The 17,239-nt window shown below is 40.3% G+C and overlaps 1 protein-coding gene across 1 annotated transcript in view; it reads right to left on the bottom strand.

The window, feature by feature from the left end:
* Positions 1-16,369, bottom strand: part of LOC145342994 (zinc finger protein GLIS3-like) — a 593,605-nt gene extending 577,236 nt beyond the window's left edge. The window contains exons 1-2 of the mRNA XM_080188697.1: positions 16,055-16,369; positions 11,142-11,647 (exon numbers count right to left, since the gene is read on the bottom strand). Coding sequence (XP_080044823.1) covers positions 11,142-11,535 — 394 coding nt within the window. The 5' untranslated portion in view covers positions 11,536-11,647; positions 16,055-16,369. The remainder of the gene's footprint in view (positions 1-11,141; positions 11,648-16,054) is intronic.
* Between the last annotated feature and the right edge of the window lie 870 nt (positions 16,370-17,239).

Here is a 17,239-nt window from a genome sequence, read left to right as displayed (position 1 = left end):
AACCCAGGTCCCTGGCGCTCTGAGGCAGCAGTGCTAACCACTGCGCCACCATGGCGCCCACACCAGAAAGAACTTTGCCAAGGCTGAGTTGATTTATTGTAAACTGACACATTTCTCAATTCTCCAGAAGACTCAAAATAGCAGCTGATGGGGAACCAGTCATGGAGCCCAGTTTACACGTGTGCTGTTGACTTTGAGAAACAGTTTCCAGTGGTTATAATCTGATTTTTGACTTTGATGATGTGCAGTGTGGAGTCAGATTAGATTGAACTGAACCAAAAAATCAAAATCATTTCCACAGTTTGTTCTGTGCTAACAACTAACCTACGTGATAATATTGTGTACAAAACCTCTGTGCGTAATGGCATATCGATTTAAACAAAAAGCTCTGAAATCGATTTATATTAAGTACATTATTAAAAAAATGACGTAACATGCCCATTTATGTTCTAGTGCTTTATTTCCTAGTCCCTCATTATTATTTTAATAACCCACAACCCTTGAAAAAACACATTGCTCATTGTTTTTTTTCTCTAATAGAAACCAGATAAGACTGCAATCTCTCCCTAAAACAGGCTTCTTGTTATAATATTTCTTGTCTACCTTCTAAAAAGGATTTTGCACTGGCCTTGCATACATTAGTCCTGATTGATCTGCATGTCTCTTGCATAGGGATTCTAGCCATGTGATTTGTTTAGCACAGGTGCAGGAAGAAAAGATTACGAAAGATTAAAGAGATTTGTCACCAACAATACTTGGTATTTTTTTCGACTAAACTGTCTTAAAGCTCCGGATCGTGCTATAATTACTTCTTGGGACAAGTGCCAGAAGTGCATATTTACAGTTCACAGGGGTCAAGGTTGAGTAAATCTATCATATTTAATTAGCTAATACTTCACTCAGTCTCTAGGGTTAACCAATTAAACAGTATACAAAGTATCACACAAAAAGACAATCACTCAAAATATCTGTGGGGATGTGTTGAGATGCATCTGCCTTGGCCCTCCACAACTCACCCCCTCCCCCCATCATCTGATGGGTCCAACCTCCCAGAGGAAACATGCAGATGCTCTTGCAACCTCTTACAAATCTTGTAAAGCAAACATTGGCCAGATGGAAGGTTGACTTGGGCCTCACACCTTATCTTGATCAGTCAGTATATCTGGTCATAACTAGGCATACCTGTGCTGACTATATACTGGTCCCAAAGAAGATCCAGGTTGTAGGAACTCGAACATGTAAAGGTGTTTGGCTGTACTTTCCTCTTAGTTTGCAAGTTGGGCCATTTTGTAGCTGTGTGCTGCACTCCTGGCTGATGCGTGACTTTGGCCAGGATTCTTGGCTTTCCCTGCAGGATTTGGGTTTCAGTTTGTAAACCTCTTGGGCAAAGGCACATATGAAGGCAGCTTAGTGAGAAGGCCCACCTCAGTTCCCAGTGACAGCAGCATGACTCTTAACCTTGCTTAAAGACTCCCTAAATGTTACCCTTCATTCTACCCTCCTCCCCCACACACCCCTTGCCATCTCCTGCCCCCCTCCATGCAGTACCTCGCATCCTCCATAGCCACTATTTTCCGTCCTTGGATTCAATGCGATATTAATGGAAAATTCCTTGGAGAATAAATAAACCTCCCACAATCTTCTAGAAACCTCCATCAAACAGACTGTTGCCAATACTGGGAAAAGAATATATTCTGCCATGTCAAAACAATTTGCAATACTTGCAGTTCGATTAGTTTTTATCAACAAATAAGAAACCATTGCAGAGGCATTATCTGTTTTTATAGCCTCTTAAAAATGCCATTCTTTCACGATGAATGGAAGACTTGCAGTGTTGAAACCACTGGTACTTGAAACTCAGCTAAGTAGTTATAATGGGCACAGCTGTCTAAACATTACATTGCATTAAGTTGGTCTTTCTCTACCCTAGCTATGACTGTAACACTACATTCTGCACTCTCTTGTTTCCTTTTCCATGTTTGGTATGTTTTATCTGAAAAGTGCGCAAGAAACAATACTTTTTACATGTGACAATAATAAATCAAATCAAATCAAAAATAGAATATCAGAGATGGAATGAACAGAACTTGCTCATCTCAGTTTCACAACAGTGTGACTGTTAATTAATTTACAGTTCACAGGGGTCAAGGTTGAGTATTTTTTCCCCCAAGTGTCAAAAACAGAGGGTGGGATTTCTCAACTGGGATTTCCCTCCCTCCCCCCACACTCCCCATGGCATGTTTTGTGTTGGTGAAGGTAGCGGCTGTGTATACTTTGAGTTTCAGCTAGAAATGGCAGGACTTTCACAAATGTGCATTTGGTCAATGTTGATGCTGAGTTGCGTTTTGCAAAATGAATATATCACAATACCAACTGCTGTTAATTGTCCACCCTTATGTAGAAATGTAACTGTTGTCGAATTGAACAGCTAATTTACAAAGCAGGAGAGATAAAAGTAAATGTATTTGGCATTACTTTTAAGAATTTGTGACTGTGAAATCACTTCTATTATAAATGCTTAAGTTTCAATGCTGATATTACTACTGGCAATAACTACCTAAGCCAGTGTGATGGTAGCTTGGCAGTAATGTCACTAGACTAGTAAAGTCATGGCCCAGCTTGCTACTTGGTAACATGCGTTCAAATCCCATGGCAATTTGTGGAGTTTAATTTAGAATGTGGTTGATTCTTAACTCTCCTCTAAAATGGCCCAGCAAGCCACTCAATTAAATATCCAATAAAAGAAGAAATTAAGGCTGGAACTCTCCCACCCTGCCCGCCACTGGAATTTTAGCAGGTGGGCTGCAGACAATGTGAAACCCCATTGACAGTTGGGTGGGAATTTCCGGTTTTTAGACCAGCATGACTGGAGAATTCTGCCCTAATCTCCAGTGCCTGATGTGACTTGAAGGGCAGTGTTTTCATGTTCAATAGTGGGGGTGATCAGTATGAAATAGAGGGTCATAGATTTATTTGCAGCACAGAGGGTGACCTTTCAGCCAATCGAGTCTACTCTGTCTCCATATGGACTAATTCAGTCAGTCCAATCCCTTGCTCAAATGTAGACATCTAAATTAAATGTTTTGCACATTATTATTAAATTGTCAGCAACCCACTGAAATGTGATGTTCAACTTTATGGGAGCAATTTGGGAGTGGTTTCATTGCTACAAATCAAAAAGGGACCGGTGGATTCTGTCAGAAGGTATTTTCTCCAGGCTACATAACCAAGACTTCACATGACTGCTATCTTCTCCAAAGTGCTGTGTGTGATAGGCTGTAACGATAAAAATGTGAGAATTGTTGATGTACACCTGTAAAAACATCTCATGCCTCAATATGCTAGTGAACTGTGCTAATCTGGAAAGAGTCCTTTGAGTGAAATGCAGTATAAACCCTCATCTATGATTATTCATGTTGAACCAGTTAGATGTTTCAGTCATCTGAAAAAATAAATTCAAGGCTGTCAATTTTAGAAACAAGGTTATTTGTTGAAATTGTGGCAATGGCAATGATAACTAGTCTCCAATACAAAATAACAATGAAATGTAATTTGTATGAGAGACATGATCCAACTTAATTGAATAGAAAATAAAAATGAAACATGTTGAATACACTCAGCAGATCAGGCAGCCTTTGTGGATGAAGCAAAGTTAACATTGCTTTTACCCTTCAATGGAAGGGGAAGAAGTTGCAGATGGATAGCTTGTAAAGAGAAACTAGAATAAAATAGAATAAAATCCCTACAGTGCAGAAGAAGGCCACTTGGCCCATTGACTCTGCACTCGCCACAATCCCATCCAGGCCCTATTCCCATAACCCCACAAATTTACCCTGCTAATATCCTGATATTAGGGTCAATTTAGCATGGCCAATCAACCTAACCTGGACATCTTTGAACTGTGGGAAGAAACCAGAGCACCTGGAGGAAACCCATGCAGACATGGGAAGAATGTGCAAATTTCACACAGACAGTGACACTAGGCCGGAATTGAACCCAGCTCCCTGATGCTGTGAGGCAGCAGTGCTAACCACTGTGCCACCATGCAAAGGAAAAGATGAAGGTAAACATGCTTTATAGAGTGTTAGATGGGTTAGAAGAGATGCGACATAACAGATAGCGTAAAACAAAATGAGACGTGCCGAGAGAAATGATACATATGTGTGACCCAAAGGATGCCTTATAAAGCAAAATAGCAGATCTGGGAAAGCAGGGAAAAACTGTTAAAAGTAAAATGGATTCTCGTGGCCCAGGACTGGGATGAAGTTAGTGCACATGGGATAGAGATTTTTGTTGGTAATGTAGAAACACTTACTGTAATGTATTGTATATTTTGTAATACCACGGTCTCTGTTGGATAAATAAAGCCTTCTACGCAGCTGTGTGCAATGAGTCCACCTGGTGAGTCTCTTTTCAGTTCAGTATATATTTTCTGCCATTTTAAAAGGATTAAAATTGCAAAGAAAATTTCAGTGCATGTGTGAAAAATATTGGTTTCATAACATTCTGGATAATATAATGTAAGTAGTAGCTCAGTAGGTAGTATTCTCACAATTGAGTCCGAAGATTGTGGATTTAAGTTGCATTCAAGTGATTTGAGTTGGCTTTTTAGCCCCTATGGGGGTGTGGGCATATTGGCAAGTAGGTGGGGATTTCAAACTGGTGGCCTGCATGCTGGTCTCCCAGCTCCAGTAAATGTACACACTCCAGGCCATTTTCCAGCCAGTCTTCAGGTGTAGGGAACAGTACAGCGGCCTCAAGGTAGCCTGCTGACTAGCAGACGAAGGAGCCAGCTGCCAACTGCAAAGGCCATTTTTAATTATAAATGTGAAAATGTTGGAGTCGATGGACTCCATTTTGTGGTGCCCTCTCCCTCATTTACCTCTGGCCCTTCGCTTTCAAGAGTTGACGTGGGTTTCCTCCAGGTGGTCCAGTTTCCTCCCACAGTCCAAAGATGTGTGGGTTAGGTTGATTGGACATAGTAAATTGCCCTTTAATGTCATGGGGACTAGCAGGGTAAATATGTGGGGCTACAGGGATAGGGGCAGGGTTGTGGCGGGTGCAGACTCAATGGGCCGAATGGCTTCCTTCTGCACTGTAGGAATTCTATGATTCTAAATGTGGCAGAACACCAGAGAGAGATTTTGCCAGTGACATGGAGAGAAGGAGAAAGAGAGAGGCAGACAGAAAAAAACATTGGGGAGCAGCGGAGAAAATGTCACGAGGAAGAGACCAAAAAATAATGCTAAAGGGAAAGGAAAGATTGAAATTAGTTCAAGAACTGGTGAAAACATACATTTACTGAAATAACAGCTTAAGGGCAATTGAGATAATTGTGGCAGAAATATAAACATCTTCAAATAAACCAATACTTCTCAGACCATCAAATGTCAGACAATGGTTTAGTTACAGGGGGCCCCTAGTTTTCTTGCCCCATCTTCACAAGTGAGTTATGGGTGTATTTCATCAGAATGAAAGAAATTTGATAGCACGCCATATCCAATTCAGGATTTCATGTCAACAGTTTTTCTGTTCTAAGCACTATTTCTGGGCTTTTATTTCAAATTGTTTCAAAGTGCCAAAATACTAAAGCTGGGGATCATTGCTATCTTCCTTATCAGTAGAAAACATTACGATGCAGGACAGTAAAAGTTTCACTGATACTCACAAGTTAAATAATCACATGCCCAGATATATGGCAACATTTGTGCTTATGTACACTGATCCATGTAATAATAGCTGTGATTCTATTCACTTATGCACAATGCACAATAGGCAAAAGAGATCAGTCAACAAGAGTAAACATTGAGAATCGATTTAAATGCCATGATATAGTAATGGCAGACTCTATTCCCTTCTATTACACATATCTATGAAATACTTGAAATCCTTAATTTTAAAGTCAGTTTAACCATGGGGCTTTTAGTATTTTTATTCTTTCCAACAACATAAAGTTACCTTTGTAGAGTTCCTTAAACATAATAAAACATCCCAAGATGCTTCACATGAACATTGTAAACAAATATGACTCCAAAACACATAAGGAAATATTAGGTCAAATGACAAAAGCTTGGTCAAAGCAATAGTTTTTAAGATGTGTCTGAAAAGAGGAAAGCAAGGTAGAGAGTCTGCGGAAGGAATTCCAGAACTTAGGACAGAGGCAACTGAAGGCATTGTCACCAATAGATTAACAATTAAGAGGCTAGAATTAAGGAAGTACAGAAATCTCAGAGGGTTGTGGGACTGGAGGAAATTACAGAGATAGGGAATATGATGTTGTGTAGCGATCTGAAAGAAAGGACGAGGATTTAAAATTGAGATGTTGCTTAATGGATGCCAATGTAAGTCAGCAAAGACAGATAATGAAAAAACTTCTTTACCAAAAGTCAGAAAATAAGCTTTTTTTAAAAAAAATTACAGTTTAGTAACATCATAGTTTAAAAGTGTAGCTTTTCCTGCCCCATTATTTGCATAAAGTGCAATTAAGTATCTTAATTTCTCATTAAAAGAACAATATTTCCCACCTTAAAAACAAAGCAAGATATGGCAGGGGATTGTTTGGCAAAGCAATAGGTTTAGGTGAATTCTGAAGTGGATGGGTAGGATGGGAATCAGCATCAAAACCTTGGACTTATCCAGCACTTGGAGAAGTGGGCAGAGAATGGGGGCAAGAGAGGGAGGGAAGAGGAGAAGTACAGGTCAGATGTGGGAATATTTAGTGTATTGCTAGGAAGCAGATTCAAGATTGAAATGCATTATGTCTCCTCATTATTCACCAATGACCAATGATACAGTGAGTCCCAGTTTTTAGTTGCTTAATTGTAAGTCATTTTGCTTTAATGTCAGTTTATTAAGGGGACCTGTATTTTCATTTAATGCTGCGGGTTTTTTAAAGACGTTTCAGACTGGGACTGGTGATGTGAACCGATCAGTACCATTTAGAAGCAATCTTTCTGCTCCCCAGGTCTCTATGTCATCACCTTCAGTTTGCCATCTCTACTGGGCTCTTATCCTCTTTACTGCTAGTGATTCACAGCATCTGCCACTTCCTAACCCTCACTCTCCATGCCCTCAAACTCCTGATTTACCATTTGCAAGTTAAATATGCTCTTCCAGCATCTCACCATACTTCCACAGAAGACTCTCCACTTGCCTGGATGAGTGTAACTATAACAATACTCAAGAAGCTCAATACCACCCAGGTCAAAGCAGCTCCATACATTAAACATGCATTCCCTCCACCACAGATGTACAATGGCAGCTGTGTGTACCATCTACAAGGGGTGCACTGCAGTAACGTGTTAAGGTTCTTTCAATATCAGCTTCCAAACCCATAAAGTCTACCACCCAGAAGGACAGAGGCGACAGATGCTTAGAAACACCACCACCTGCAAGTTATATCACCTTTCCTTTAACATCACTATGTCAAAGTCCCGAAACTTCTTCCGTAACAGCAGTATGGGTGTTCTTGCCAAACATTGACTGTAGCAGTTCAAGACAGCACACCACCATCTTCTTAAGGAAAAATAAGGATGGGCAATAATGCTGGTCTAGTCAGTGACAGGCACATCTATGAATGAAATCAAAGTAAAATGGTAATTGTTTGAACATGGTGCTGCTGAGACTGTGGAGTTGCCAGCTAAGCAGATTGGTGAGCAGTTCTCTAAGGCAGGACTCCCTCCACTGCCTCACACTGGCCCCCCGGTTGGGAGCAGAAGTCTCACTCTGAGCCATTTAACTAAAACAGCTGCAGGGTGGCCAGGTATTTTCATGGGGGGGTCCTTTCAATCTGTTTTCTAGTTGCTAGGGAGAGGGGAGGGGTGGACAGGAGCGATAGCAGGGAACACATGGTGCCCCGTCAAATCCAGGCCATGTTTTTGGATACATACCATCACAAAATTAGTACAGGAGTCAAGTTGGTAATCTTACGTAAGATTTGATTTATTTGCATGGCGTGTGGTATAATTCCAGCTCAGTACAGCACTAATTTTTAAAAATACCAAAGGAATCCAGTATTAATTTTATAAAGAAGATTGTTTTGTATAACTGAACAAGGCTTCCTGCTGGCCCATGTGGACAATGGGCCCCAGGAAAAATGGCAGTGAGTCAACCAGTTCTACTTTCAACTCCATCACTGCCCTGGTTCCATTAGGTGGAGAGGTTGAAGTCTCCCTCACTGTTTCATAGGATTAATGCTTCACTTCCTGCTCTTCCCCCTCCTTCACCACCCCACCCCAATGAACAGCAACATCACTTTGCCACATTACCTTTCAGAAAATACAGGGGATCAAGTATAGCATCCATCTGGCCATCTTGCAACCTTTCCTGTGTATCAGTAACTGAATATGCCTCATGCAGCTGGAATGTGTTGGCAAGATTTGCTGTGTGACGCACTTAGGATTTCAGTACAATAGTTCCAAGTATAACTTATTCTCTGTTTGTGGGCCATGCTGCTTTATGACCATGCATGCTAAGCATTCAAAGGACTACAAAATGTTCCAACAACTTGGGAGCATGAACAGTTAAAGAATGCAGCTCTGATAACCCATTTTGTGGCATGTTTATATGAGAGACATATCTGCTTTATTTTGGCATCCCTCCTCATTTCAGCCATATTTTTCTCCATTTGTAACCAGGTCCATTGGATTTGGCAGAAATCAGTTAGCCAGTTTGTTATCTATTGTTAGGCTCTTTCAAAAAGTTGGGGCTTTTAGTGCTTTCTTTAGTAACTTCCTCTTGCTTTACTGTACACCACAACAATCACGACAAATATGCCCACATATTTTCAGGAATTTCCATTGATGAGAATGTGTCAATGTCAAAACGTCTTCTATTAAATGGAAATGTAACTCACAGAATGTACTTGAAATTCAAAATTATCCTTTGAATTGGTATACTTTAGTTGTACACCTTTAGGGAAAATCTTACTATTTCAGTTGCACTTTGCTCAGCATTGCTTTTGCAACCAGCTGGAGGTTGCTTTGAAATAATATCTCACCATTTTACAAATCTCAGATCAAGGTAGACTATAGTTGAGTGCAAAATGCAAAATAAGTTAAAACGTTGTGAGGTTTAAAAATCTCAGTATTCTTACAATGCAAAATGCCTGAATTCACTATGTTCGAAACCTTATAATGTTCCACTTTTTAATCCTAGGGAAAAATATTTAATTTCCTTCTGCATACTCAAGCTCTGCACTCTGTACATTAGCTGCAATCTCATTTTAACAAATTAATCCAGAGTTTGTCAATGACTGAAATTATGGGAGAAAGAAGAAGAATCTTTTAGTCATCATGCTGCCATAGTGTTCTAAAATCTCACTTCTGTGCCCACAAACTCCTGGGGCTAAAACGTGGGAGCTTGTCATATACAATTAGGAGTCAAATTTAATATCCAGTATGACAGCAATATCAAACCATTTTTCCTCGATAGAACCAGCAGTGGTCTATTATAACCACTGGCTGTCTTGGCAGCACTCATTATGACATTTATGCTTTCATTTCTATAGCATTGCTAAAGCCTTGAAAAATGCCAAACATTAGTGACCTGGAACACAGGAACACTTATAAATTGATCTGCTCCACATTTCTCTAGTTCAGTTTGAATTTATATGCAATTAAGTACAAGCTCTTTTTAGTATCATAAATTCATACAGCTTTGTTCTAATTCACTAAACATGGAAGAACTTAATCATGTGATGTGTTGAAATATCTTTATTTATGCAAGTTCCTGTTCAGATTCAACCAATAAACTAAAGATACGGTATAGGGCTCCTAACAACTGTAAAGACTCAAAGCGGATATAAATATTTGGTCATTTTTGCACTAATGAGAAGCTAGAAGAAAAAAATGTAACTTAAGGAGTGTACTTTAACCTCCTGGAGATCTGGATTATAAACTGTAATATTGGAAACTGATGTGATGAGTTGGATGGAAGACCAGTGAAGAAGGACAATCACATTGTAACTAACTCATGCCATTATTAAACAGTCACTTCAGTGCAAAGCAGAAACATATTGGTGAGAAGCTAGCAACATCTACAAGGACTGCTTGTGGAAGCGAACAATCTCAGTGCACACTTACTTTCAAAACATTGAATTCTGAACTATGCTGCTTGCAATGTACACCCCCCACCTCCTCCTCCCCCCACCCCCACTATCCACATAGTCAAGTTCTGATTATTCTAAAGAATGCCTAGTAAGTACTGTATATGTATGAAACAATGATTCCCTGTTTAACTTCTTTGTAGGATATACTGTCAGCTACAGAAGGAATGATCATTGTGCAAAATACTAACTCTGAGATCTCAAATCAGTCTTTATCACAGTGGGAATGAATTCAAGTAAAGAGTAACAAGCAACCAAAACAACCAAGGAACTCAAGTGATGTAATAATAGGAAGCTATTTATAACCAGCATTATAACTTTAAGACGTAATCACTCTCATGTATTTCCACGTATTCTTCATTTCATAACATATACTGAGGATAATTTTATTCCACTGTTTTTGTTGGTTAGTGTCATGGTAGACATCAACAGTCAAAATATTCCATGCAGTTAATACATTATGGTGTATGTTGAATGATTAATAATCATGGTATAATCAGAGTGAGTCATCAAGTTGTAATTTGCAGTTCAATTCCTGAGAATAATAAATCACCGTATTATTATAAAACATCACATTTAGAAGTGCTGGTTATTGATTCACTGCATGTACTGTAGGAGTCCTGTGCTACAGTTACCAAGCAAAAGGTTAAAAAAAAGGCAGGCAGTAATAGATTAGCAAGGGTCACTTACTATTTAACCAAGCATATTTTAACTTGCTGGCTGTATGCTGACATCACCACAAACATGCAAAGGCATGCTTGAGGCAGTGGATCAGGACAGGTCAGTTAATTACTAATCAATCATCCATTTATTCACATACCCTTTACCCAACGAACGAAGTATGATACTATTTGGGAAAGTAGTCACAATATACATAAACCAAAGATATATTGTCTGTGTATATAAATTCCAACCTTAGCTGAGGAACACACCAGACGTTCATCAGCTAATTTTATCGGTATAGATTAATCCAGTCCAGGGTATTGAGGTTAAAAACAAACCCAGCAAAATCCATTTTAGTTAATGAAATCCATACCTTTTACAGTGCTGTTCGAAAAAACGCCTCCAAAATCCATGTGTTTTGGTTTTGAGGAGAGGGTCGTTGAATGCCCAAGTGACTGGGGTACTTGAAAAGTGTGTTTTGTTACCACGTGCCTTCTCGGACTTAAAGCAGGTAGATGGATGGCATTGTCGGGCATGTTGCTGTTTTGGGGTGTCACTGTGGCATGCTGGCAGCCATTCAGGAACAGTTTCGTGTGCATGTTGTTTGGCAGCATGCCAGTGGCGGGACTTGGTGTTGCGCTGTTTGAAGTTGGGCATGGTGTTTCTGTTTGAATGATGATGGGGGGAATCTGTTGTCCGTTGATCAAAGCTGGCCCCTGAGGAGTACCTGTACCCCTGTGGTTAATGTTACAGGGTCTTCCATTCATGTTTAAGACGATGCTTAGGCAACAAAATGCGCTTTAATTATCCGCAATGGTGTCGATCCAGAAAGAGTTAATAACAGTTCACTACATTATCCAAACCATGTCAGAGAATCTCCTGTTAAAAGAACAGATACAACTATAAAAGCAGAAGTTACCAAATAAAATACTGGGATATTTATTGTCTGAGAAAAGACATCAATTGTTATTATATATAAGGCTATTATCCTATTCGAACGAACAATCATTGCTACTGTGTTCTTGATGCTTGATGTTTCTGAAAATGCCATCAAATCCGTTTAACTAATTTCATTTTTTTTATCGGAAATTAACGCGAATTGTTTGAGTAACGGTGCACGTATCCGGACTGAACTAAGTATTGTAAACGAAATAACAACATCATGAACGTGAATCTAACTTAAATTGATTGTTTAATTATTTTTATCCCAATGCATGGATCAATTTTTTTCAGTTTTTATACATAGCAATAGAAAGCAATCAATAGTCGGATCTTTGTATTTTTATTTTCCAGGCTTGGTATAATATCTAGTCGAACACACTCTTTGTCGGAACATCTGCATGGTTAAAACATGAGGTTGGTATCAAAGGCAAAGAACCACTGACTGCGCCTCTGTGCTTACCTCACTCATTTTACAATTTGCAACATTTTTCAGCCGATTTAATCTTTTTTAGTTTTGGATCGATTGCACCATTCATCTTTTTGGAGTCTCGGGAATGAGGGCAGTAGAAATAACCAGGCTAGAAACATGGGGATGTCTAATATTGGTGCTAATTATTCCTATTATTTGGGATAGAATTCGGGGAGGCCATCCCAAGCTGGTTCTTCTCTCTGTAAACTTTGCAAAATGTCACCCTAGTCTTTATGCTTCGGGAAAACTCGGCTTTGTGGAATGGTGTCACTTATTCCAAGGGGGATGGACGATTAAAGTAAGGATGTTTTTGCTACAGTTGTGCAGGGCTTTTGTGAGACCAGCTCTAGAGAGCTGTGCAGAGCTTTGGTCCTCTGATTTAAGGAAAGATACAAACACGTTCCAAGCAGTTCAAAGCAGCTTCACTCCGATGATACCTGGCATGGGAAGTATCTTATGAGGAAAGGTCAGCACCCTCAAAACTTTCATCTGAAGAGCAGAAGTAGGCCATTCAGGAACCACCCCGCCCCCGCTCCCCCAGCCTGTTCTGCCACTATTAAGACAATGGCTGATCTGATCGTAACCTCAAAACTGCATCCCGCCATCCCTGAAAACCTATCCCGCCCCTCCCCAACCCCCTTGTTTACCAACAATCTCTCCACATCTGCCTTTAAACTATTCAAAGACTCTGCTTCCATCATCTTTTCAGGGAGTCCCAAACACTGATAACTTTCTGAGAGAAAACAAAATCGCATCAACTCCGTTTTAAATCAGTGACCTCTTATTTTTAAACAGTAAATCCAAGTTCTAGATTCTCCTCTCCCACATTCGCCCTGTCACCATTCCTCAGGTTGGATGGGCAGGGCCTATCCACTGGAGTTAGAAGAATGTGTAGTGATCCTATTGAAGCATACAATATCCTGAGGGAACTTGATAGGATGGATGCTCAAAAGATGTGTCCCCTTTTGGGAGAGACTTGAACAAGGGGAGTGAGTTTAAAATGGTCTCCCATTCGTCTTGGAGATGAGAAGAATGTTGTTCTCCCAGAGGGAACTGTCTCTCACAATAGCAGTGGAGGCTGGATCATTGATTATTTTTAAAGACAGAGATAGATAGATTCTTGACAAACATGGGAGTCAAATGTAGAGTTGAGACCACAATTAGATCAACCATGATCTTAATCGGAGAGATACTGAAGTGTCCAATTGGGCAACTTGTTCACACAGAGGGTGGTGAGTGCCTGGAATAAGCTGCCAGAGGTAATAGTAGAGGCGGGTACAATTTTGTCTTTCAAAAAGCGTTTAGACAGTTACATGGTTAAGATGGGTATAGAGGAATATGCGTCAAAAGCGGGCAATTGAGACTACCTTAGGGGTTTAAAAAAAGGCAGCATGGACAAGTTGGGCCGAAGGGCCTGTTTCCAATCTGTAAAGCTTTATGACTATAATCAATGGCAGAACAGGCTCGAGGACCCGAATGGTCTACTCCTGCTCCTGATTCGTATGTTCGCATGTGTACACCTTAATATGTTACACTTCAGGAATTGGGTCTTACTTTTGCAACTGTGTATCAGCCTGCAAGGGTGTGCTAGATGATCTCCAAGAAGCATCAGACACAACTGCGTGTGAATCTAGCTTAGTTGAGTTAATGTGGTCAGCATTTAAAGATAATCCGCTAAACTTTGCAGTGTGATTCTGTTATGGGAAAGGGGAGAGCAGGGCCGAAATAAATCCAAAGGTTGCCATGTATCCTGTGAGCAGCAACAGGCGTTGATTTATGTCAGATTTGTTTAAAGGAGGCCAAACATATATATACAAATAATAGTACCGGGAATACATTGGACCTGGACGTCCTACTCCTTGTGTTGAAGACACAAGATCGTGCCTAATATAGAAATTCAATTGAGCGAGTGATTCGCAGAACCTCATTGGAAAGTGAAATGTGAATTAATTGTGTCAGAGGCACTATTAGAGCCAATTGTGTAACCTACCTGACGTATAAAAGAGGGAAAAAAATGAAGGCAAGGGAAAGAAAGGGGGGAAAAGGCAAATAGAGTTAAGTTCACCTTCTGTTTTCATGTAGAAAGTTTGGACAAGATTCAGGTAGCTTGCGAATTCTTTGTCAAGGCTGACATATGTCAGAGCTCAATCGCAACAGAGAAGCGGAAAAAGAAGCGACTTAATACAAAAACATAACCAGAATGACACACTTCATACAGACTGTGTTGTTTTGGTAGGAAATGTTGCCCAAAGATCAGAATTTCTCCAGGAGGTGTTTCTGAAACGGAATACGAGGTTTGATGAAGTTTCCATTGTGAGAGAGAGAGAAAAAAAGGCATTCAATAAACCGACCGCAACAACAAAGCAACGGAGTAACCAGTGCACTAAGAGGTCAGTGAAAATAGATTTACTCTAATAATAATCATATTTTTAAAAAAATTTAAATGGTTTCAGGTTATCTTCTTGAAAATAAAACACACACACACAATACAAATGACATTAACGTGCATCAGAGGAAAACATAGGAACTTAGCATTCATGAAAATAAATAGAATTGAGGTTATTGATTGAAAGTGAAGTGGCGGGAGTCTGTACCTGGCGGCGGGAGCTGTAGTGAACACCTTCAGGAACAGGAAAGCAGCCAAAACAGGCAGCGATCCATCTCACTGTCCTCTCACCTGACCGGCTATTGGGGGAAAGGTCATCCCCTCGCATTCAAAAGGTCAACAATATGTATTTATAATCAAAACTCATTATTTTTAACAAAATACTTTTCAGTTTTAATATCCATAGTAACCCTACTTGCGGCTATTGATTATTGTCATTTAGGTTAAATTGTTTTAAATGCTGCAGTGTTATGGTGTGTGAAACAGCATTCGCTGAAGAGATGAAATAGTATATATATAAAACATTTAACTACATTTTCTGCATACAATGTTACACGCTGATTAAGGGACAGAAAGGACAGACTGATCTCGCAGTTTGAAAGCGGTGGGTGTTATTAATAGATGCTTAAGGGAACAACAATACTTTTGTCACTAATTCTGTTGCTCGCCTTCATTCCAAGGATAACAAGCAAATACTTTTAAAGGATTTCTCATATCAATATACAGACACAAAGGGCATTTCAAGTATTTGATCCATCGGCATCTGGTGGATTTGGGATTTCAATAAGAAAGTTTCCTGTTGATTGGATGAGGGGCCATGACCGTCTTGGACAACTCGATCAGAGGGGAAGCAGCGGAGAAGCGAACCTTTGGCAGCTGGTTCCGCACACCTAAGTTCAATTTGATCCCTGCGTCAGGCTTCCCGTGCCTCCAAAATAGCTCATGACACCTGAGTGTATTCCCTGCTAAAAACCCAGTCTTAAAAAATATATACAATACTTAAAAGTAAACAAGTTGTGATTGGCATTTAGTCACCGACAGGCTGAGAAGTCCACCTGTCGTAAATACACAACTACAACTCGACGTTTGCTTAAGAAGACAGGTTTTGCAAACAGTGGTTGATTATTTATCCGAGAGTTTGGCAAAATATTGATCAGCCCTTTAATTCCACGTCGATTCTACCGCTTTATAACAGAGATGGTGTAAAATAAACCTGCCTGTTTGAAGCAGCCCACATTCGCTCCTGTTTGTGGGCGTTCGGGTAAGTGTTGCTTTCATTAAACCAAACTGCTACTACTTGTCACCTGTGTTTCGAACCCACAAACAGGCCGGCAATTGCAACGTATTGGGGATACTGAAATCCATTACATCTATCATGACAGCTGACAGCAGAACTTCTTAAACATTCACGTTAGCAACTGCGGATCACGCTGATATTAAAGTCTTGAGGGGGTTATTTTGCAACTTGTTAAAATCAAGAGCCACTTACCGGCTACTTAAAAAAATTGCACAGCACACCGCAAACACCCTCATGACAGTGAGTATCTCTGGATCCAGGCGAATATATTCCCCAGTGAAGTTAGTCGGCGTTCAAAGATGGAGCTGTGTCGCCAGTGAGTTTTCCCAGCAGATCTCTCTCTCTCTCTCTGGCCGTACAGAAGCTTTCCCTTTCTCTCTCTTTTTGCAGAGGGGGAGGGGTTGTATAAGCTTTGGGATCACTGCGAGATACTCGGTTCTACTGGTGATACTTGGTGTTATGTTGTGAGCGTGGCTGTATCTATGCCAATGACTGGAGCTATGTGTGTATGTGTGAGTGTGTGCAACCCGACTCGACTGCGGGGGCGGCTAATTGGTGACCGATTTGTGGAAGCTCATTCAACCAAGGACTGCACCAGCCATTCGCTGAAGGAACTTAAGCAGGTCTACCCTCCTGCATACTATCGAGTATCGAACAGCGATGTTATTTACAGATACATTCCGCGTTGGAAAGTTTCTTTCGTTTATTCGCCGTTTTAATAAAAACAACTTTCATGTGTTTGTGCTGTTGAATAATTGGCATGGACGCAATATGCTTACTGATATCCACATACTCGCTGCATTTAGGTACGCACGGATATAGTATCGCCGACTGAATGAAAAGCGGGTTAATCCCACTCCCCTAAACTTTGATCGACACTTGAGTACACTCTGAGTTGACAAGTTAGTGAGGCCCTTGCTCTCGACCTGATTTAAATACGCGATAGCCGCACTTAATTTGCTGCATTCACTGGAAAATTGTTTTACAAGAGAAAACGATCACAGCTTGTGTTGTTCAATAACCCTTGAAAACTGGGAGAACGGGGCAATAAGAGGGCTAAGCTAAAATACAAGCGCACTACCAGTTGCTCACCCTTGGCGTTGCTCATAGTATATACACAAATTAGGTATTGTCCCACACTCAGATGTTTTGCTTAATCATTGCCCACATTTGTGTAAATGCAGAAAGGTACCGACACACTCTAGTGAAAGGGAAAAACATGTTGAATCAGCATCCCCTTCCAACGTATGACCTTTTCACTGCATTTTTGAAAGGCATTTCTGAAGTTCAAGAACGGCTCCCTCAACCCACTTGTTCATTGTAACCAGGAATGACACACTCGCTTGGTTACCAAAACCCACTGAGCAACGATTACCT

This window comes from Carcharhinus amblyrhynchos, chromosome 5 (assembly GCF_965287045.1).
Source record: "Carcharhinus amblyrhynchos chromosome 5, sCarAmb.v2.hapA, whole genome shotgun sequence".
NCBI lineage: Eukaryota > Metazoa > Chordata > Chondrichthyes > Carcharhiniformes > Carcharhinidae > Carcharhinus > Carcharhinus amblyrhynchos.
This window is presented reverse-complemented; position numbering and strand designations above follow the sequence as displayed.